General features: G+C 42.0%; 1 protein-coding gene across 2 annotated transcripts in view; it reads left to right on the forward strand.

Annotated features, from left to right (window-relative positions):
- The window catches only part of LOC130906500 (interleukin-1 receptor accessory protein-like 1), a 222,465-nt gene that overhangs the window by 137,528 nt on the left and 60,112 nt on the right, over window positions 1-24,825 (forward strand). For both annotated transcript variants that reach the window (XM_057820917.1, XM_057820909.1), the window contains one exon: window positions 21,893-21,967. In XM_057820917.1, coding sequence (XP_057676900.1) covers window positions 21,893-21,967 — 75 coding nt within the window. The remainder of the gene's footprint in view (window positions 1-21,892; window positions 21,968-24,825) is intronic.

The raw sequence follows: 24,825 nt of genomic DNA on the forward strand, positions 1-24,825 counted from the left end.
TAGTCTTATATTTGACAATTCAACATAAACAACAGGTATAGCCATAGGCGTTTTTTGCCTTTATACATGCTCCAGTCAAAACAGGTTATATACAGCAGACCTAACAGTGAAGAACAGTGAAAAAATATATACCATCTAACACAAAAAGTGTTTAGAGGCCATCTCTTTATGAGTTTAGGTATTGCGGCCAATCGCCAGATGAAAACTATGTACACACAATCAAGCTTCTTGAACACACATTTATATACACAAATTGAGAAGATTGATGTGGGAAAAAAATATATAAATAACATTGGGGGGAAAAAAGCATTTTCAAAAATATTTACAATAAACAAGTTAAATTTTTTTCAGTCATGCCACTCCGAAAAGCAGTTTCGTCCTGGAATTAGACACGGCTACATCACACAGCTCACACTTCCATGGGGTGTCGGTCCTCTTTCCACCCTTCCATTTTCATTTCACTTTGCTTTCATTGTCACTATAAATGTACATGAAAATAAGTCAGTATTTATGAAAATAATAAAGTATAAAATAAAAATATATACAGCAATAAATAATAATGGAAATCTATATGTATGACAATAGAAAGAATACCATAGCTGAATATGTGCTACATCCCTAATCTTCATATAGAAAGAAGAACACCACAAATTATAAATTCCTGCCTGGGATACCCACAGTGCACGTACGACTTTGATCTGATATGCACATTTTATTATTATATACACAAACACACACTTATATTGCATCAAAATTAACTTTGTCTTGCAATATCAAAAGAAACTTTCAAAAGAAACGTTTTCAGCATGAAAAAAAAGAGTGAGTTGGTTTACCTCTGCTCGTCGATGGCGTCACCCACGTGTTCAAATCCGTCACTATCTTCACTCGAGGACTCTTCCGAAGAAGACGATGATGACGAATTTGGACCATCCTCTTCCTCAAGTTGATCAGAAGCACAATTGCTTGCGCTAAATTTAGTTTTCCGTTCATTGTCAAAGTCACACAAAGTCGCTGCTCGATCCAGCAGTATCCAACTGGCCGTCGCTCGCCACCACGCTGCTTCAGAACACTCCTCCTCCCTCTCGTTCGGTTGAACCTCGCACCGCAGTTATATTTATAAAAAAAAATTTTTTTTTAAACGCATTTTGTGCTTCCACTGTGACTTCGAAAGGGTTCGTTTGATTTGTGTTTTTTTCATGGAGCTTCCGTTTTGAAAAAGGACTAGAAATGATGGAAATATAGACATAAACAAATGATCCATGCAGCGTTTTAATGTTTTTTTGAGAGGACAATAAAACTATAAAACTTAAATGACAATATCTCACGTTCTAGTTGGTCGATTGACTTCAAATAATAACGAGAGTAAACCGCAACTTCCGCACTTTAAAACGAGACCAACCAACGGCATGTGGGTGACGTAATTAAAACGTGAGGGCGCTTCAAAGACGACGTGCGCTGAGGACGCGCCGGCGCGTCCTTCGACTCTCAAGGGTTAAAGTGGAACTTTTTTAAATTGCTAGAATATTGTGTGCTTAGACGTGACCTTTCCATCATCCAGAATAAGTCGATATGCAACTTTATGCAGTGTTATCATCAACCTCCCACTGATGATTCCAATCAATCTTAGTTTCTTCCATCAACGGTTTGCAGGCCGTCTCAAAGCAGCGCAATAGGACAAAAGGTTAGATTCTATTTAATATAATGAAGGTCAATCCAACAATAATGAAAGTTATCACTGACGAATGATGAAAAGTGAAAGATGAACTTCTAGACTGCGTGCTTTTTATGTCAATTTGATATTTTGATACATCGGGATAAAAGAGGTGTTATTTTCACATGTTGAAAATAGGGATATCGATTCACTCAGTTAATTCTGACTACGCAACGTCCATCCGTCTGCCGCTTATCCGAGGTCGGGTCGCGGGGGCAGAGAAGCCAGGACTTCCCTCTCCCCAGGCAGCTCTTACCACAAACTCAACATGAAAAAGGTTTTTCTCCAGTGTGTGTTCTCATGCGGATGCGGAGGCTGTTGTTATTCAAAAATCTTTTTCCACAAACTGGGCAGAGAAATGGTTTTTCTCCAGCGTGCCATTTCGTGTGCGCGATATCATTTTGCATAAGAGCAAAACTTTTACCGCATTTTGAACGAGAATATTCTAGCGGCCTCCTCCTAGTGGGATCTGCCCGAAACACCTCACCGGGGGGGCGTCTTAATCAGATGCCCGAGCCACCGCATTTGGCTCCTCCCGAGCAGCGCCTCTACTCCGAGCTTCTCTCCTCCTCTAAGGGAGAGCTCAGACTCCCTACGGAGGAAACTCATTCTGGCGCTTGCATCAGGGTTCTGGTTTTCTTTCGGTCACAACCCGTAGCTCGCGATCGACCGGTGAAGGGAGAGCTCGGCCTTTGGGCTCAGCTCCCTCTTCACCACGACGGACCGATACAGAGTCCGCGTCAATCCGCCCGTCGATCTCCCGGTAAGTCTTTCCCTCACTCGTGAAGAAGACCACAAGATACTTAAACTCCACTTGGGAAAGGACCTCATCCCTGTGGGCATTCCAACTTTTCCACATTGAGGATCCCGGTCTGTGATTTGGAGGTACCGATTCTCATCTCGACCGCCAACCATTCTAGTGAGAGTTTAAAGTCACGGCTCTATGAATCCAACGGAACTACATCATCTGTAAAAAGCAGAGAATAAATACTGAGGCCACCTAGCCGGACTCCCTCAACGCCTAGATATTCTGTCCATAAAAGCTATGAACAGAACTGGTGACATAGTGCAGGAGTACAACCCTCACGGGGAAACGATAAGGCGTAGGGGTGATTTACGCTTCAGCGTTCCGTTGACGGCGGAGTGATAGCGTATAACCTACGTCGTCATTGAGCATTCAAACTTCTTTGTCAAGGGAACACGTTGCTCTGTAATTCACCACCAAGCCACTAGAGCAGTGGTCTCCAAACTATTCCACATAGGGCCGCAGTGGGCGCAGGATTTCATTCCAACAAAACAAGACAACACCTATGGACCAATCTGGTGTCTTACAAGTGCAACCAGCTGATTGCCACTTCTTTTAGCAGAAACTTCATTGGTTTAACTGTTGGCACTCGATCAGTTGGAACAAAAACCAGGGCCCACAGCGGCACTTGAGGACCGGTTTGGAGACCCCTGCACTAGAGAGTTGTGGCTTTGTCTCTGTATGGTTTTGGAGGACTCTTGTCCAATTCCTTTAGTTTTCCTCCGGTCATAGCAATGTCAGCGGCGATGGAACGCGTGTATTTGGAGCTGCGGCTAATCAATATTGAACAAAAGTTGTTAATACAAATGTTGAGGCTTAGGCGACATAGGAGTCATTTGCGGAGGTGTTGATCTGAACCAGAATCAGTGTTCTGAGAGGCCCAATAACAGTCCTTTGACGTTCACGACACGTTGACGTGATGTATATTCAGGATTTTTTTGGGAGGCGCGCGTCGGGCTACGGCGTAGGGTCCAATTCAGGTTCGTGTTCACCGCAACGCAGAAGCATAAATCAGCCTTTATGGCCGACTACGCAGACCAAACTCTGACTCCGGTCATACAGGGACCGGACCCCTCGTATCAGGGATTCTGATACCCCGTACTCCCGGAGCACCCCACACAAGACTCCACGGAGGACACGGTCAAACACCTTCTCCAAGTCCACAAAACACATGTAGACTGGTTTGCCGAACTCCCGTGACACCCCCCCTCCACGAGAACAGATCCACTGTTCCGCGGCCAGGACAAAAACTACACTGCTCCTCCTAAATCTGAGATTCAACTTCCTGATGGACCCACCCTCCTGTCCTGTATCCCTGAGTAGACTCTCCCAGGGGTGCTGAGGAGTGTGCAGTTGAAACACACCCTCCAGTCCCCCTTTATAAAAAGGGGCACCACCACCTGGGCTGCCAATCCAGCAGCAGCAGCCCTGTCCCCGATGTCCACGCGATGTTGCAGAGGTGTGTCAACCAAGACAACCCTACAACATTTAGAGCCTTTGGAAACCCTGGGGTTTTGCCACCGAGGAGCTTTTTCACCACCTAAGTGACCTCAACCCCAGAGATAGGAGGAGCCACATAGGAGTCTCCAGGCTCTGCTTCCTCACGGGTGGAATTGAAGAGGTATTGGGCCCACCGACTCACAACATCCCGGGTCGAGGTCAGCAGCGCCCCGTCCACACTACACACAGTGTTGGTGGTGCACTGCTTTCCCCACCGGACATTTTGTCATTTTCACATTTTGAAAATTGAAAAATTCACTTCATTATGGAAAAGCATTGTTTTGCGCTACTTGCATGGCTTTTAACTTACGGATCGCTCATCCCAACAAGCGACCCCTATCGTGTCCCCTATGTACACACCTAAGGCCACTTGATTTCACCAAGTATATTATTTTTAATAATGATTTTAATGAATTTAATTTAATTGAATAATGAAGTGATTTTTCAATTCATTTAGCCCACCTCTTGCTTAATTGTATGATGGTCTCTTACCTACATAGTTTTAATAGGGGCCTACCTCAACATGCCCATTTTGACTGGGAGAGTGAATGAAAGTTCCTATTTTGGATGCATGGATGAGATGGTTTCTTACAGTATATGATAGCGTAATGATAAATAAAAATAAAAAAAAACCAGGACACAGTTGAAGCATCTAGGCATGAGGAGGAATAAGATCCACCTGATGTGCAGCTACAGTATTTGACTCAACAAAGACAACATTTCTCTGGGAGTGGGCGGTGGAGTCAAAATCCAGTCCTATGCCAGCATGGAATACACATTTGGCAGGTATCAATCGATGATCAAACTGCGCTAACATTTGCTCCTTATGCTCCTCTTGCACGTTGTGCATCTGAGTCCCATAATTAAGATGAGGTGTAACATAATTAATGCCTTCGCTTGGCTAATTAGCACTCACTTGGGGAAGTAGTTTTCAGGTCGGGGGAATCGGTGCTAATGTAATTCTGCAATAGAGCAGTAATTATCGAGAGCATTGTTTTTGAACGTTTAAACGGGGCAAGTGACTGTTTTATGTCATTCAAAAAAAAAAGTTAACCTCAGTGTTTGTGTCCATGGGTGTGGACATCACATTTTTGGGTCATGTAGGCCACATTGTTAACAAGTTGATGCCTGAATTTATGTTTAACCTATTGGCTGCCATTGAAGGCGCTAGATGTTAATGGATGTTTTTAGAAGACATGTCATTCTTTTTTTATGGACTACCACAACAAATAATATACTGTACATCAGAGGTTGCGCTAGACATTTTCGTCGTCTGTCATTTTGACTGACAGGGTCATAAAAATCCGGTCATATTCTATTTTTACCCGTCACTTAAATTTTTAAAATGATAATGATGACATATTCAATAGTATTTAGTTTTCATTCATTTTTAATTAATATTGTAACGCTTGCTTGGCGGCGAAAAATTAGACACGGAAGTCGTGGTATTTTTCTCCCTCTTTTCACTCTGCTTACCGCCAACAACACCAACAAAACAACAACTCCACCCCTAAGAAAAAGACGCAACTATATAGACCCCAATCACCAACGTCACACAATGATCTTAATTGTGGTTGTCAGCCCAAAATCTTCTAAATATATATTAAATGCATCTTACCAGATATAAAATGACTACTACATAGTCTGTGGTGATCGTTTGGTGCCCAGATTTCTTGTCCAATTACAGCAGTCCATCTCGCTCTCCTCTTCAGGTCTCTCAGAATACGGTAGAACTTCAAGTCTCTCCGTCTATCTTCTCTGTTACTGCAACCAACCGCCGCACACGCCGTCACCATTTTGATTATTAATGTTAACGAGCAGAAAAACACGCCGTAATAGGAGGCATGTACGTAGCGGTAATGTGTAAACACGACGAGCTGACGGACAATATGGCGGCTCCAGTCAGGGGGGCGGAGTTGTGACGTCATGTGATTGGGGTCTATACACAGGCGGCAATCTAGTCCACCAATTGGATGACGCGCTGGCACACCGGGTGCACCAATAAGAACCTCGCGTTGATGTGTCAATCACGGTGCCGCCGCCAGACCCCGGTGACGCTACAATATTCTGACAGAATAGCCAACGACGTCATGCATTAAGAGAGACAATAGCTAATTAATATGCTCAGTCGCCACCCCGTGGTCTGGGGTGTGAATTGCAACCTGTCAAAATGACGGACGGACTTCAGTTTTTTCCGTCACCGTTTTAAAAAACCGGTCAACGACGGAAAATTTTCGGTTAACGCGACCCCTGCTGTACATATACCTGGGCTCGTAGTAGGTGAGTTGACAAATATACCTAAAAATAATGGGGAATAAATAAGTACATTAAATGTAGAAAAATGAACTAAAAGTAAAAATCAGCAAATCCTACATTAAAATACCCCCTGAAAAAGATTGAGGAAAAAAAACTAAAAGAAACATGGGGAAAATATAGAAAATGAATTAAAAATTTAATTTTTTTTTTAACAATTTGTTTCAAAAACAAAAAAAATAAATAAAATGGAGGACTGTATTAATAAATTAAATTTGTATGATTGTTTTAAATCTTCAATTTTTAAAAAAAAAAATCATCTTACCTGTATTTTTCAATTTAATGTTCTATCTTTAGTTTTTTTTTAAAAATTTATACATATAGTATTTTTATGGATTTATGTATTCTCTCCAATGCTTCACGTATAATTGTTAAATGTAAATGTCGGCATCATGGCGTTAACATTTGTGATTTAAAAAGTGTGGCTTAAAGGAGTACCCAATAAAGAGTTCAATGTATTACCACATAAGTTAAATGTGTCGTTTTTTTTTTTAATGCCCAAAATCAAATTGACTGAATTGTCCTTTAAAGAAAACATGGCTTTCAAAAAAGATCAACACAAGTTATTGTTAAAAAATAAAAAAAAGAAGTGGAAAATAAGCAAATGGCGTCTTTTGTTGCTTCCACACGTTAAAGTCTCCATACCACCCTCGGTCAGGGAGATCGGGTCAGTGGCAGTGCCCCGCTGCTCCTGATGTGATGAAAATTGATTGCGCCGCTTGCCGGCAACACGGTCATGACAAGTTGTTTCAATGGCCCTACAGCTGGCTTATGTTCAAGTTTAATAGCGGGTGGGTGGAGCTTTTTTTCTTCTTTTGGTGCACCGCAGAGAATATAGAAAATCAACTCCGTTCTTATTTGTTCGACTATGTCCACTTTGGTAAGGTCATTTTCTCTCAACGCGCCTCGCTCCGTGGGTGGCTCCTCTGACGAGTATTGATGTGTTTATCGGTGTTCTCCACATCTTGCTGCTTTTTCTTCCTCGTGTTCATATATGGCTTTGTTCTGCACATGTCAGTAGTAGCTTTGAGCTTAGTCGCCGACCCGTGTGGCTCTTTGATCCCTCTGCTTTTTGTTCCTACCAATCGAGCACAGACAGTTTATTTGCTAGTATGGGAATGCTCGGTTATTCCTCGGTTGTTGAAAAGCACAACTAGTGTGAAATTTTGGAAAATAAAGAGATTTTGATCAGAAAAGGAGCAGAACTTTCCTAGGAAGCTCTTAGCACTGAATTGGCATAATGTTTTAAAAATAACACTTCATGAAAAATCAGAATGCAGACACTCCTGCAGGGCCATCAAATAATAATTTGGGTTTCAGAAGATACAACGTTTATTTAGTATGTACTCTATTCGTACTACTTTAAAATAATTTTTTTTTTTAAAAAACACTGCGTTTATGTGTGACCCATTGTGAAATTTGAAGATGGTGTTCATTGCTGAAGGCCGACACTCATGACACAGCTGATCTCTAGGCGAGGAAAATGGTTTTTTTTGTGAAACTTGCTCTCTGAAAATGAGCCTTGATGAGTGGTAGCGGGAAGGTGGCGGCTGGTTTACGACTCTATCGTGTCGGTGTCATCAAGGTTCAAGCGGGCAAAGTGAGCAGCTCGGACAACTATAGACCCATCACCCTTGCTAGTGTTGTTTCTAAGGTGGAGAGAGTTAATACATGAATAAGCTCTACAGATAATCCATTTGCTTTTAAACCTAGGCCTGGCACGGACATGTGTATTTATGTTTTAAAAAGAATTGGTCAATACCTACTGTATATGAGGAAAAACTCCTCTATGTTGATGTGTTTTCAAGACACTTGCAAGGCTTTCGACCGTGTGAACCACAGGAAGGTGTTTAGCAAATGAAGCCAAGCGGGAGTTCCCAATAACATGATAAGAATTCTTTTATACTGGTGTACTAATCCAAATATACAGGTGAAGTGGGACGACTACGGTATATCTGCCCCCTTTCAAGTCAGACAGGGGAGCATCCAATGTTATTCCATTTTTATATGAACGAACTGTTAAGAAAGTGTCAAAATGGCTGCATCTAATGTATGCAGATGATGGTCTGCTACTTAGCCCAAGTTCAGCTGGTCTGTGGAGTTTCATCAACCACATGACTCCATTATACTATTCGGACATAGAAATACAGTCACATGACCACACACAAGCTTGCAATTGGAAGTCCCATGATCGTGCCGGCCCATTCATTAACGTGGTGTCTTTGAAGCACTACAAGAAAAATTGACAGTCAACATGACTTGAAAGCATGGATTTCAGTCTCTCTCTCCCAGTTTTTATTAGGCACCGACAGAGCAGAGAACACCGGAGGTATGATCGTTTGCATTTCGTTGGTTTTTATGACTACTTTTATTTGAGTTAATATTATTTGGAAGTAACGCTACCCTTACTTGAGTAAAATTTTTGGCTACTCTACTCACCTCTGAGTAAAATACATTGCATTGTGTACGATGGGTGTGACAATTCAGTGATCTCTTGTTTTTGATCCCAAATAAGTGATCGATATGTTTCAACCGTGAATCCAAATATCATTTTAAAAGGTGTCACTGTTTGGGAAAAAAAAAGAAACAGTTTAGGAAAGTGTCTATAGCCCCTTTCAGACATAGGCCGAACTCCTGTTAAATCCCGGGATTTAAACGGGTAGCCTTTATGACTAAAAGCAATTTTCTGGCTCGACTGACACGGACATTAACAGGGTCGCGTCCTGGTATAATGTCCGGGATTTACCCGGTACGCGGCATGTGTGAAAGTAGCCGTTTAATTCCCGGGTCACGGCGCCAAGGCAGATGACATCCATTTCCTCTTTCTTCGCAGTAAGACAAAAAGCGGGAAACAAACATGGCAATTATCAACATGACAAACTGGAAAGATGGCAAAATTAAACTGGAAACATTCAATTGCTATTGGAAGGCCCAGGTAGAGACGGTCCATCTTTGGAAATGTATGCTTTATTTTGTTGCCGATGCAGACCAATAATGTCCGGGTTATAAAATCCCACCCTCCCCTGCACAGAGTCTGAAAAGGGCTTATGTCAACTGATTGGCCGCCACTGACGGCGATAGATGTCCGATTCATTTCGACAAGGAATTCATTTCAAAATGGATTAGGCGTCTAGTGAAGTCAATGGCACTGAAATCAGAACTTTCTTTCTGCTGTTGGAGGCATTTACCAGTCACTTCTTGTTTATTTTAGGACATTTAAAGTGCATGTGACACGAAAAAGCATGTTTATTCATAATACACGCGGTATTTTATGCTCCTGAATGATATGGACCGCTTGGATGTGTGTGGAAGCGATCGTTATATTTATTTAGTGTTTTTGAATCCCGCGCCATGAAAATGAGTGTCTTCCGGCTTCGGTCTTGCATTGCGCTGTGACGTGTACAGGTGAAGGCTTCCTCTTCGCTATACAGCCGTACTGTTGTGTATGAGGACTAAGGATTCAGCTGACTTTGCGGATTAATAGGTTTATTTTTCACATCACGCCAGCCAAACAGCTGCAGAAAATGCTTGCTTTATGAGGGAGAGGCGTGTGCGCCTTTTTGGAGTTTCAAAAGGTTCCCATTCACCGTGGATATTGGCCAAGCCCTACTACTGTGGGACCATTGGACTTACGAGGAAGTGAGTAAACATCTTGTTTTGTATTATGTCAAATATTAATACAGCGATTACAAAGTAAACACTACAAACTTTCTTTAAATAAAGGACTACTTACGTTTGATCATTGATAGGAATGTAAAAAGCTCTCCTCGTGCACATTAGCTGCACAACAACTCCAGCCGCCCTCCTCCGGGGAACGAACTGTAAATTGCTCTCCGCCGGGCGGTTTGCCGATCCCCAAAGACAATCGACAACCCAGTCGTCATGTCAAATTATCCGGGCTAGTGTGCTATGTGTGATTTTTCCGTTTCGAAGACTTTGAAACATCACTCGGTTCGGGTTAGCGTGTCGGCTAGCTGTCACGCCTCTTGGTTTGTTTACATTCTCCGAAGCCGGGGAAGGGAAATGACATATGTCCGATTTAGGTGTCATAAAATATCGTTCGGGAGGTGCCACAGCAAAGGTGAAGTCGACAGTTTTGACCATTATGGAGTCATTTTGCCATGTCGTCCTGAATAAGTGCAATTTTATTATTTCATATTCCATTGAGCACAAGACTGTTATTTGTCATGACCATGCCATTTATTTAGCAATTGGGGAAAATACTTGGATAAAAGGAATATCCTGTAAAAATACTGAAGAGACAGAAACAATGACATTTTGCAGCTCTCTTCGTCGCGTTTTCCTCGTTGTGAATAGTTCCCCCTTGACGGGCTGACTGGTCCTTCTCGAGCCATTTATTTAGCTATTGGGGAAAAATACTTGGATAAAAAGAATATCCTGTAAAAATATTGGAGTAGAGAGACTGAAACAATGACATTTTGCGGCTCTCTTCGTTGCGTTTTCCTCGTTCTGAATAATTCCCACTCAATGGGTTGAATAGTAAAACCAATGAGCTCAGTCTCCCGCTGACGTCATCCACCTGTTGGGACGCTAGAGCCCTGTAACGGTAGGCGTGGCTAAACGGCAGATTAAAAGACTCATTTCTCGTCATCTGCGCTTTGCTAAATTGTTGTACGTAGTCGAATCGTCTCAAAATATGATTCTAATTCACATAATAATGCTATTTAAGACTTTTTTTCTCATGTCGTATGCTCTTTAAAGGTCACTTTTTGATCATTTTAAGTCCATTCATATACATTATGGGAAATTCCTCAGTCACCTCCTGTTCAGTAACCCAAAATCAAAAGAAAGTGACCCAGAAATGCCCAAAAATTAACAGTGGGGTGTGCCACTGTCCCACTTCAAATGGATTGGACATCTACTCGTTTCAATTCACAGCAGAAGGATGAAAAGAGCTTGTTTTTCTGGTGTACTATCGTAGAATGATTTCCTGACCTACTTATCCATGTTGTATCTTGAGGAAGCCAGAGGTCTCATACCCTATTGTGTACTTTTGTAGAAAAAAAAACAATGAAAAACTTTGTAATGTTGTCATTTTAAATGTTCTTGGTGTGCACCAAATGTGCCTGCTACTTTCATGGTGCGACTGCTATTTTTCCCATAACCTTTTTACTCCTTCTGATTACATAATGGATTTATCTATCAGTTCTTATTCCGCTGTCGGGGAACGACACAGATCAGCAAACTTTATTCTTTGATCTTGGCACTGTATTGCAATATCTAATAATGTCACTTTCTTTTAGTTCCTGCTCAGGAGAAGAAAAAAAATCCACACAAGAAATAGCGCCAATATGTAATTCCATGAATATTTATTTTTTTACCCACTTTTTCCCACTGTAATTAATGCGAAATAAGAGCAGTATTGAAAACACAATTTCATTTGTCAACTTCTCTTCAGGGACTTTTTCTATTTGAAGCAAGAACAGATGATATTTTATGCCGCCCTGCCATAAGGCAGCTTTGACAAGCTTTAGGATGTGCTGTGTAATTTGATATCATTGTGGTAATTAGACCTTGTTTTTGCCATAATGAGGTAAAGTGACTGATGAGAATTAGAAAGAATTAGGTGCTGATCGTTGATGTAGATGTGTTTTTTTTCTCCCCCTTCTTCTAACCGGAGATTCTCTCCTGGCAGAAAAATGACTTCTTTCATTCCGCCTACTCTCTGCATGGTAAATTATTTCCCTGCTCCGAGAGTGAAAATGTGTCTTTTAAGTCCATTATTTCCATATTTTCCACACGCAAAAGCACACGCGATACAATCTTTTAATTAAGATTTTACAAGTTGCTTCCTCCAGCTCCAAAGATGATCTTGTTTAGCATTAGCTTCCCAAGGACAGCTTCTATCTCTGCTCGGCTCGCATCCCGCAGTCTACTTTCCATTTAGCCGTGCTGCGGGGTAGAAACGGTAAAGAGGGTATCTGTGAATTTTCCCAGTGGACTGCGGAAAAGTTGTAAACTTGCATTTTATTATTATTTCTTCACCATCCGGAGCCCGGTGGTATACGAAATGATGATATGTATATCGTCAAAATGAAATAAAATGCCATATCATCATTTGGATCGCCAATATTGTGATATGTTAGGCAAAAAATAAAAGTACAAACAAGAAGCCCTTCTGAACTTACTGATCCGTTTAGCACATCCGTTATCCTCTAGATGTCTCTAAACAAAGATGCTGAGCAGAAGTGTGACGATCCGTTTTCTGTCTGGACCGAAGAAGATCCGAATGTTGTAAAAGATCTAGAGTTGTCTGATAATAACTTTTGAACTGATGTCCCGATGTTATCCACCTCCTGGGTGGCGTGGCTCAGTGGTAGAGTAGTTGTCCCCCAAACCAGAGGTTGTGGGTTCGATTCTCCGTCTAAGTGTCCTTGAGCAAGATACTGAACCCCACGTTGCTCCTGGTGCTGCGTCACCAGTAGGTAGATGGCGAGATAGTGTAAAGCGCCTTGAAAGGTGGAAAAGCGCTATATAAGTATAACACCATTTACCAAGAATTTGATACCGATATTTATGGTCGTGGCCTTAACATTTTATGGCCAATTGTATTGTGATGGCCCACTGGACGCTTTAATGATGATAAATGTAGCGACTTCAAGGTTCTCCAAATAAATGAAAAATAAATAAATAAAATAAACCAAAAATAAGCAAACAACTTCTTATTACCGAAATCAAAATACTACAAAAATCTTTTTTATTTTTATTTTTTATTTTTAGTAAGTGCAAAGTGCTAATAAGACATTGCTATATTGCATATGCAAATGCATATTGGTCAGAACCAAACATGAAAAACCAATGTCAAGAGTGTCCGATACCATTTCAAAATGCTTTTATCGGCCCATATATCAGAGAACTCTGATAAGATCCAAACAAAGCCGGGTTGAGGTGTGATGATAAATCCATTTTAATTGGTTGTTGTTCTGTGTTGAATGGGATTGAATACACTAGCCTGCCAGCAGGTCATTAAATCAAAAGTAATCAAAGTCATGATTTTGCAAGTAATGGAACAACTGGAACAATAACTGAAGAAATAATTATCACACAACATGAACTTCGAATGTTAATTACATCTGTAGTGCCGCAATGCACACTGGGAGGCATCAGGCACAAAACCAAAATAAATTGGAATAAAAATCTACAGCTAAAATGGAATCATTTTTTGAAGAAGCGTGGAAAGATAGACAATGGTACCAGAGGTTGCGCTAGACATTTTCGTTGTCTGTCATTTTGACTGACAGGGTCATAAAAATCCGGTCATAGTCTATTTTTACCCGTCACTTAAATTTTTAAAATGATAATGATGACATATTCAATAGTACTTAGATTTCATTCATTTTTAATTAATATTGTAATGCTTGCTTGGCGGCGAAAAATTAGACACGGAGGTCTTGGTATTTTTCTCCCTTTTTACTCTGCTTACCGCCAACAACTCCGCCCCCAAAGAAAAGGAGGCAACGATATAGACCCCAATCACCAACGTCACACAATGATCTTAATTGTGGTTGTCAGCCCAAAATCTTCTAAATATATATTAAATGCATCTTACCAGATATAAAAAGACTACTACATAGTCTGTGGTGATCGTTTGGTGCCCAGATTTCTTGTCGAATTACAGCAGTCCATCTCGCTCTCATCTTCGCGTCTCTCAGAATACGGTAGAACTTCAAGTCTCTCCGTCTATCTTCTCTGTTACAGCAACCAACCGCCACACACGCCTTCACCATTTTGATTATTAATATTGATGAGCAGAAAAACACGCCGTAATAGGAGGCATGTACGTAGCGGTAATGTATAAACATGACGGGCTGACACACAATATGGCGGCTCCGGTCAGGGGGGCGGAGTTGTGACGTCATGTGATTGGGGTCTATACACAGGCGGCAATCTTGTCCATCAATTGGATGACGCGCTGGCACACCGGGTGCACCAATAAGAACCTTGCGTTGATGTGTCAATCACGGTGCCGCCGCCAGACCCCGGTTACGCTACAATATTCTGACAGAATAGCCAACGACGTCATGCATTAAGAGAGACAATAGCTAATTAATATGCTAACTCGCCACCCTGTGGTCTGGGGTGTGAATTGCAACCTGTCAAAATGACTGACGGACTTCAGTTTTTTCCGTCACCGTTTTAAAAAACCGGTCAACGACGGAAAATTTCCGGTTAACGCGACCCCTGAATGGTACTGATGGCCAAATAGAAGAAGTGAAGCTTTGAAGGCTATTGATTTGCACGCAGCTGGAAGCTTCATGGCGGTTCATTGGCTGTATGGCGCCATCCAGTGGGCTTGAAGCCAAAGAGGTAGACAGTGTTGAGAATTGAAGAAAATGATAAGAAAGTGCTTGTAGGTTTCCCGAGCGAAATATGGGCGGCGCCATCTCGGACAACGTCTGCCTCGAACTTCCGGTTCAGAAAAAACAAAATGAATTACAATTGAAGTAAGCAGTGTTTTGTCAAAGTTACAGCTGCAAAATTAAAGCAGAGGAACTCACGAAATCCCTGTGAATGGACTCAGCGCGATGTAGATGAGATTGTATGATTGTTCTTAGCACTTCGTCGATCATTCATGGACAAAACTATAACAACCTGTCAGCCTGTGTTGACCTGAGGTATAGATTGATACGCCGGCCACTTGAATGACCAATGTGAGATGAAATTAATATTACATTTGCCAAAGGGCAGACACGGATTTTGTTGTTATAAGGACCAGGTATGCTTATATATATATATAAATATAATCAAAAATTGTATGTCATTCTTTTTTATTGCAGATAATGATCGCAATAAAAAACATTTGGACAACATGATTCCATTTCTTGTTTTCTCTATAACAATTGGTGCATGTGCAAAAGGGGTCAATAAATCACAATTTATAAAATGATTAGAGAAATAATAATGAAGGTTAAGCATACGAGTAAAGTGTTATCAGACAGCAGGGCTTAAGGGAGCCAAACTTTCACTCGACATTACGAGACCCTCGGCGGCGTTCAGACGGGCTTTCTCCTCGGTAATTCTGGCTCCAATAGCATATCTTAAAGATGCCGCAGTTAAAAAGTTTGTGGTCGGATCTCGGCGAACCGCCGTCCATCATCAAAGTAGAACGCACGTAGTTTCGATATCTGTCCATCACCGTACAAGTCAAGTTGTCTTCCCTTGCCTAACGGCGTTTTCCAGCTGTAAACAAACGAACAAAAACTTGTAACACTTGGATTGCCATCAGACACGTACTGATTAGAAACAAGCTAGCAGCAGCAGTCGTAAAAATGAGTAAACTTTATAATTACAATCATCATCGTCGTATCATTAGCAAAGGCAACAAGTCGTTTCATACGCCAGATTTTAGGTTTCATATTTTTGGAGCACATACCTTCCGTAAGACATGAATGGCCGTCAATTTGGACGTCTCCGTCCTTCCGGTATTACGAGCACCCACGGTTTGTGGTATGAAGCATTGAGGCACTGGCTTGGTTCTACATCCGCCTTCATGAAGACAAAATTCCAGTGTTCGTGACTTTGCGGGTGCGCAACCAGTACTGGAATTGCCTGGCACGGCCAGACTGTTCTCCCTGTATTTTTCAAACACTGTGAGAATAGTCTGGGACCCACCTCCTTAACGGCCTCTCGAGCCAGTACGAAATCATCCGACCAATCAGATTTGTTTATTTGCGTGACGTGTTCGTAACGAGCGACGTCTCTTCCGCATCGGAATTTGTCTCCGCAACAACACGGAGGGCGAACGGGAGAGCCGAGAATATGGTCCGATCCACAGTAAAATCAGTTTTAAATGACCAAAAACACATTGACACGAGTCATTGACAACAGTCTGTCTCGCGCTAACCATGGTAAATAACCTTCTCCGTTCTCGCCGCGCGAGAGTTGTCGCTTTACCAAAGTCACGTCTGCCCGTCGCTGATTGGTCCACTCCGCTGTCTGTTTGCTGTGGTTTGCTCCGCCCTGGAAATTTGATCCGCTCATTGGTCGCTGGAACAGTGGTGAGTCTGGCGTACCAGGCTAGTACTAGAATGCCTTGGAGCTTCACGCTAACGTTTCTATCGACTGCCGTAGAGTCAATAAAATAGGATAATATTTTACTTGCGGTCACCCTTCTTGAAGTAGTCTTCCCATGTCGAGATGGCAGAAGAATGCGGTATTTCCAAATCGGGCTTTTTCAGGGTTTTTAGTGAGCGATGCCACTCCAGCGCCATTGAAGTCAATGGTCAAAAAACTCGGAAATTGTAGGCAGACATAAGGAAGTAAAGTACCTCGGAAACTTGTCTATAAATATATTTTTTAGTCATTTTTATTTTGAATCTTTTACACACCCAATGTTGTGCTCTAAAAGATTTCTTTTTTTTGGAAAGCGTGTCACTAGATCTAGATAACATTCTTCCACAAATGTGAGATGACAGACAATAGCGTTGCATTTTGCGGCAGTTTTTACTGCATTTGCATGTGCAACTGACACAAAAATAACTTTTAATGACATAGTCATTTTTTGTACACATTTTTTGATATCGTATCGTATCGCGACCCTGGCATATCGAGTTGCATCGTGTCGTGAGTTTAAGTGTACCGTCCCGTGCCTAGTAGCCACACGCCTCTAGTGACAAAGTTGGCTTCCAAAAGCAGCTTTATTTTCTCCGGTGTGGAACTCTCTTAAGCGCACACACTCTACCGCTCTTCATCTGCAGGAGTGGTCTTTAATGAAGTGTGAACAGCGCACCGCAAGTACCCATCCCCTTCCTTCTTCCCCCTCCGTTTTCATCTTCCGTCGCTTCACCCCGGGGAGCGCGGGAAAAGACGGACAGAGCGCCACACTCTGAGCTTAAGACGGGAACGGAAAGAGAAAAGAGAGTTGAAAGAAGAGAGAGAGAGAGAGAGAGAGAGAGCTCTCTCTCACGTCAAACTCGCCACCGCCGGTGATCACAGGGATGTCTCCGGAGACGATCGTAGAATCGGCGACGGGCATCGCTGCCGCTCATCACGAGCCACCGCGTCACTTAAATTTTCAGTGCAAACCAACTTGGCTCATTCCAGAGTTGTAGGAACGTTTAAATACATGCTAAGAAATATTATAGCAAGTTACATTAAAATGATAGCGGAGCATTTTTTTTTTTTAAACACAAATCCATCCAAAAAAAATGACAGAAAAGGCTTACTAATAAAATTAGATCCTAATTAGTTTTCCTTTCTCCTTGGCCCCGCCCACTAAAAAGCAAGACTGTGTCACTCGCAGAATGAGCTGCAGATTTTTGCAGTCTGCTAGCAGGTTATCCAAAGGCTTTCAATATGGGTAATTTACATGACGTCATACGGGTATGCCTCTCTACTGAGTTTATGTGGACCACCAGGATCTACAAGGAAAACACATTCAATTCCGTACAGTGAATATTAATATTATTTATTACGAGGCATTGTGTTGTCTTGCTAATTGGATACATATTTCAAAGCAACACCAAAACTCTCTTCTCACTCCTCAACAACATCACCCAACCCAAAGATTCCCTCCCCCCTCACTGCTACAGTGCCTCCTTTTGCAGCTCTATTATGAAATTTTTCACTGAAAAAGTTAAGAACATTCAGGACGACCTTGCATCAACCCCCAATCCCAGCATATCTTCCGACTGGCACCCGTCCCCACACCCATTCTCCTCCTTCCACCTCCCCACCCCATTTGAGATTGCCGAACTCATCCGGAAATCCAGTCCATCCACCTGCCATCTAGACCCCATGCCCACTCAACTAGTTAAACTCTGCTCACCCTCCCTGGTCCCGCTCATCTCTGCTATCATCCACTCATCCCTCACCTGTGGAATTGTTGCCCACTTTCACCTACACACCATGAATCGCCTCCGCCTTTCCCTCTCACCACATTCTGCTGCAATCCTGCTTCACAGCCTTGTCACTTCCCGCCTGGACTACTGCAACTCCCTCCTCTTCGGCCTCCCTCAACTCCAGCTGGTCCAGAATTCAGCTGCCCGCAGCATAACCCGTACCCCGTCCATCCACCACATCACTCCAGTCCTCCAACAGCTTCACTGGCTCCCGGTCCACTTTCGAATACAGTTCAAAGTTCTCCTCCTCACATTCAAGGCCATCCGTAACTAGTGTTGCACCGATACCATTTTTTGGGCCCGATACCGATACAGATACCTGGCTGTGCAGTATCGGCCGATACCGATACCATTCCGATACCACTGTTTGCAAAATATATATATATATACTGTGTGTGTGTGTGTGTATATATATATATATATATGTATGTATATGTATAAGGGATGCAACGATACAGTTAAGTCATGGTTCGGTACGATTTTCGATACAATTCAATACATTTAATGCTCTGAAACAGAAAATACAGATTTTTTTTTTTTTTTTTTTTTTGATAACAAGCAAAAATAACAGTGCCATCATATAAACAAGCATTTTAGTGCATAATATTTATGTGCCCACTTCTTACTGATCTGAAGAAATTTTGTATATAAGTGCTGAGAACAATCTTAACTGTTTGTAAAGTGGGGCACACTGTTGATTGCTGCAGCTCTCTTAGCAGCTATATTTACCATATAAGCAAAACATCCTATTTGTAGTCCGAGTCCATCTGTAACATGTGCTGAATTAACAGTATTTGCAGCATTATCTATAGTCACTGGTATGGATTGATTTGGCCGGCTTAACTTCCATTCAGTCATGGCGGTTTCTAATTCATCAATGGACAATATGGCGTCGGTCTGGGCTCACGCAGCTAATGGCATGAGATCTAATGTAGCACATCTAGGTTGCTATTTGATGATATCTAGTGTGTGCGCGCGAGAGTTAGCATGGGATCTAACATAGGACATCTAGGTTGCTATCTGATGATATCTAGTGTTCGCGCTGCGCCGCTTGAGTGTTTTCTGGCCACAGAAGTCACTTCTGCTCATTACTGCATAACACCAGCATATGAGAATCGACTTTTATAAACAAGACGAGTTTGAAGTACGGCGCTCTTAATTTGCCACTCATTGTTCATCATGAAGTTTGCTTAGTCTCTCACGGTCTTAACCTTTCTGATCCCATCAGCGCTCCAACAGCGGGCGTTAGCTTACGCATGCTAATCGTTTGTGAATGTCCTGTTAGAAAAGCAGCGCAACATCGCGGATATGCGTTGTAGTGAACATCCTGAATATTGAAGACGAAAATATTTTCGTGTGGTAATTTCGAGCCAAAAACATACAGATATCGTGCATCGGGATTTGGGAAGCTAGCTCACGTGGGGAGGATAGTTCATTTGCGCGCAAGTGACGCCAGTTGATGGTATCGGCGCCCTAAATGTTGGTACTCGTCGATACCGATACCACCAATTCGGGCTGGATCGGCACCCTCTGCCGATACTGGTATCGGTATCGGTGCAACTTTATCCATAACTTCTCCCCTCCATACCTGTCCGATCTCATTCATGTTACTACTCCCTCCTGTGCCCTTAGATCCTCCTCCTCCATACAACTGTCTGTCCCCCCCGCTCGCCTTAGCACCATGGGGAGCCGAGCGTTCAGCCGCTCGGCTCCCCGACTTTGGAATTCACTCCCACCCGATCTCAGGAACACAGATTCCCTCCCCCTTTTTCAAACAAAACTCACCTGTTTAGACTAGCCTATACACAATAATCACTTAGTTCTGGTCTTCTTAACTGCCCCTATATCTCTTATAGTATTTTAAATTTCCTTATATGTTATATACTTTCATTTTCTCACTTTTAATATTTTTAAATGCTTGTATGGCGACCTTGAGTGCCAGAAAGACGCCTTTAAATAAAATGTATTATTATTATTATTTCAAAATGAACTTTAATGGACATTTCTAGATTTGGTGGGAATGGAAGCTAAGTAATGCAAAATGCCTAAAATCAGGCATCGAGGGGCTCTTGAAAAAGTTTATGATTAGCTGCCTCTTTCAAAAGAAATATTACATCACGTCATATTTGAATCCATTTGACTTTGTCGAAACGGTAGATTGCGGCTCCGCGCGTTCCTCCCCTTAAATCCAGCGTTGTTTGCTGTCAGCTTCTCACCGTTTCACAAAGAAACGAACAACCTCGGCGCACTTTGCGTGGAAAGGGCTAATCAAGGTAATGAGATTTCTCCACGTAGCACTCAAACATGCCAAGCACAAACAAATGCATCATTTGCTTTTCTCCTTTTAATTTATTTCTCCTTCTTCCATCCCCCACTCGACCTGACGCGCAGACTAGTTAGCGCACTCGATTCTTCATTTTCTGATGCGTGCCTCCAGATGTGTGCCGTCTGTATTGGTTTCTACTCATTCAGCTTTCATCACGCCGGCAGTCGTTTGAACATCGGGCCCGGCTGCTCTGCTTTTTCAAGTGTGCGTAATGGGTAACCTACCTGGTGTCGCTAGCAGGGATTCATTAGCATGAGGAGTGCTTATCCTCTGTTACTAATACAGCTGGTCGTTTTTTTGTTGTTGTTGTCCATCCATCCATCCATCCATCCATTATCTTCCGCTTGTTTTTAAGAAAATGTACCTTTTGTTCGTTTGTACGTGTTGACTCTTTGAAGGACCGCTATCAAAAGTTGAGCAATATACTGTATAAGATTTGCACATGAAATTGCCCTGATATTTCAATAGACAAAGAAACACGTCTTGTGGAAAAACCTCTAACACGGTTGTCATTGGTTAAGCCAAAGTTTAAATGTTGATGCTCGGCCCATTTTGCGTGTTATTTTTTGGATTCTGTGTCTACAAAAGACGTCCTTCCACCAGTCAGCGAGATAGTTCTTTTTTTCGTACAGGTTGCCGGACCGCCGTAAGCTTCGTGAACTAAGGTTGCAGAAATAACACAAGGATTTGCGTATATGTCATTAACATATATTCAAGTACATATACTACAAGAATGTGTAATTAATATTACGCGTACTCGCGTGCCCTTTTACTGCATGCGCCCGTGTGCTTGCACTACATGTACACCAACCAGCGCAGCAAAGCTACCTACACAATTTCTCCATGAATTGCATTTTCTAGTTTCTGATTGAAATGCAACATTGGTATGATAACGCAGCTTGATTCTCCTTTTCAAAGCAGTTATCTGGAAGCCCAAAGGGGATGTTGTGCGCTTCACTATTTTCATCCTGGTTTTTAGCCATCAAACCTACATACTAGTACATGTAAAAATGATTGAAGAGAATGTTTGCAGTTAACGCATTGCCCGCCATTGACAACAGACGTCCAATTCATTTAAACGGTGACAAGTGAACATTCGTCTTTCAGTACAATTGACGGCACTTGACGGCCTCCAGTTCATTTTAACTGGGAATGAACAAAAGTTGTTTCGCCCCCTCCCGGTCGAGATGAATTGCACGTCTCGTACCATCAATGGCAGCCAATGGGTTAAGAGGCTCCAAAGAGAAGATTTGGACAACTTCGATGTGACTCGCCGCCGAGCCTAATTTGACTTTTCCTTCATTTTTAATGTCATTGAAACATTGTCGCTGAACATTTTTCAATCGACCGGCTTTCTCCGTCTGCCTTTCCCACAGCTCCTTTGACGGACAAGCCGCCCAAAATCCTCTCCCCGTCCGAGAGCCGGACCACCGTCGTCGAGATGGCGCTAGGTAACGAAACACGCGGCGTTCCTCTTATCTGCCGGCGGTGCATATGGTGTCGCCCTCGCAGCGTATGCCCGTTTTATTACGATGGCAACGGTTCAGATTTTTCCATGAGCCAATCCAAACGACATCCACCTCTAATACGAAGAAGTAGGTTTTACTGCCGGGGCACCTTCTGTTTGCTCAAATGTAATGAATTGACAATTAATCCCGGCGTCTCTTATGAACAAGCGCGGTGAGCTTGATTACACTTGGTGCGACTGCCTTAGAACGCCATTTTCCTCTCAGGAGTTCCTGGGAAAATTCCAGCTCGGTGCCTTACTGGGAACAAAGTGAGCTATCGCATTAGAGAAAATGGGTCACGGCGGATCTTTCTGCCTTACAGGGGGAAAATGAAGTGCTAAGAAAACGGGCACCGTTGTCAAATTTAGGATGGTTGTAAAGCTTTTTGAATGTATTCAAATTTATATTGTCTTGACTTGATTTCATATACGAGGATACAGAAAAATGCTAAACGTTTTTGTTTTGATCATCGTGGATAATTGTGAAAATGCTTTCTAAATTAAAACTATTTTTGGGGTGGTGTGGGTGGGACAATGAAAGCCCTGTTTCTTCAATTCACGTCATTCACATTTCAAGATGTTCACGAAATCAATGCGCTCAAAATTTGCACATAAAAATATGGAGTTTGATCCATAATTTCCATTCATTTTCAGTTCGACACTTTCATCCAATTGGCATCGGTCACACATGAAAATAATGGATTAAATGAATACACACAAAATTTGTTGCAGTTTTTGACAAAAACTTTCCCATTCATTTCCAATAGCATCATTCATTTTCAATGGCACAATCAAAAAGGCGAAGTAAATTAATTTGTACTGCACAATTCAACACTAATTCATTCAAAGTGTTTACATCACATAAAAATCAGCTAGACATTATTAAGAAATAGAAAATAAAAATCAGAAACCAAGAACAAACACAAGTAATCCCTTATTTTTCACAGAACCCCTTGTGAAAAGTGAAAAATCGCAAAGTAGGATGTGGACAAAACTTAAATGGTTTGCATGTATTTACACATGGTATACTTCACATATACTGTAAAGTACAGTATTTAAATCTATTTACAGTAATTATACTTTCACTATGTGATGCGTAGGGGGAACTCCTCCTGGATGTCGTGGAGGTACACTCTTGAGCGTGGAGATGATGCTTCATTTTTGGGTTAAAAAAAAAAAAACTTGCAGGTAAAGGTTTTGGCCAGTGGCTTTAGATGGTGACTGGCCCCACTATCAAAACCACTGGCCCAAGTCAAATGCATCAGTTGTTGATCCCAATAATCACAAAAAAAGAACAATTTGCTTGAAAAACATCCTTAACAATAATTATTTTGAAGTAGATTTAATGAAAAGTGCAGCAAAACATGAATCTAGTTGACATAATCCTATTCCATAATCACTCCATAAATAAACACAACGCCCCACGGAGAGCAACGGCTGCCTGCATAGACTGTAAGGTTGTCTGTGATCGGGATAGCGGGCAGGCCAGTAGTTGGAGCATTTTTAAAAGTACGTTCGGGCCATTTATTCTGTCGACCCCTGCCCCTAGTGGACCGTTCAGGGGTGGGGGTTCATGGACAACTATTTGCGGGCCCCTCCAAAGTTTCGCAGGCCCCACATGGCAATCGTCCGGTGTGTGTGTGTGTGCACGTGTGGGGTGCAAGTGGAAATTTTTTTCCTGGCCTCTCCAGAGCTAAGGAGCTGGCAGAAATATTTTAACACTTAAATACTATATTAGAGCTCCGCAGGCTGTCCGCGGTCAGAGTGAAAAAAATGTCACACATGTCGCAGACTCAGCAAAAAAAGTGCGGCTTATAGTCCAGAAAATCCGGTAACTGTGGCATTTATTTTCCCAGTCCACTCGCAGTGGTGAAAAAGCCCGCTGTCAGCCTTGTACGATTTCAATGACCTTTCCTTGGCTTGATCAATATCGGTGATGATCACACCATCATCTTCAGACACCCTCCGGGATTTTTTTTTTTAATCGATGATACCATGTTTGGCATCTTGGATTGATTGAAGCTACACTTTTTTCAACCTATACAGTTTCTTATTGATTTGTTGCGCGCCCATTGACAATACTGCGCGGAATGCAGCAGTAAACTCAACACAAGCGATCAATCGTTGTCAACTATAGAAAGGTCACGTTCTGGGATAAAAGTTACACTCTGATCTTCATCATCTTCATTGTCCTCAGGTTAAGGGGTGCTCATTAAATCGTCACTTATACTGTTCTTCATTCTTACAGTGTATGATACTTGCAAACATACGCTTTGCTGTGGAGGACCAAAATTGGCCAAATTACAAAATAAATGAATCAAAAGTGAAAAATGACTAAAAATACAAAATGAATATTACTCCAAAATTCCAAATAAATATAGAAATAAATACATCAATAAATCAAAGTAAAAATAAACAAATAAGATTGAAAAATCAAAAATAATAATTCAATTGAATGAAATATGAATGAAATGAAAATGTAGAAGGAAACGAGGTGGCGGTGTTGAACTATTCACCTATTGGTCAATAGACATATAAGCACAGTGATCAACAAGCTAATGCCTGTTTGTACTGTATGTGGCCAAGTAAAACAAAAAGTACAGAATGGGTAACGAACTCGTCATCACCAAATCCAACGAGTAACCAAAAGCAGCTGTTGCAGATGACAATTAGCTTTAGCATTTGCAATTAATGTTAGCGTATACCATCGGCAAATAGTATCCACGTTGGCGTAGAGCTAGCCGTCAGCATCACGTAGCATTAGCATCTACATACCCAAGCAATAGGTGAACAGTTCAACCC

This window comes from Corythoichthys intestinalis, chromosome 2 (assembly GCF_030265065.1).
Source record: "Corythoichthys intestinalis isolate RoL2023-P3 chromosome 2, ASM3026506v1, whole genome shotgun sequence".
NCBI classification, from domain to species: domain Eukaryota; kingdom Metazoa; phylum Chordata; class Actinopteri; order Syngnathiformes; family Syngnathidae; genus Corythoichthys; species Corythoichthys intestinalis.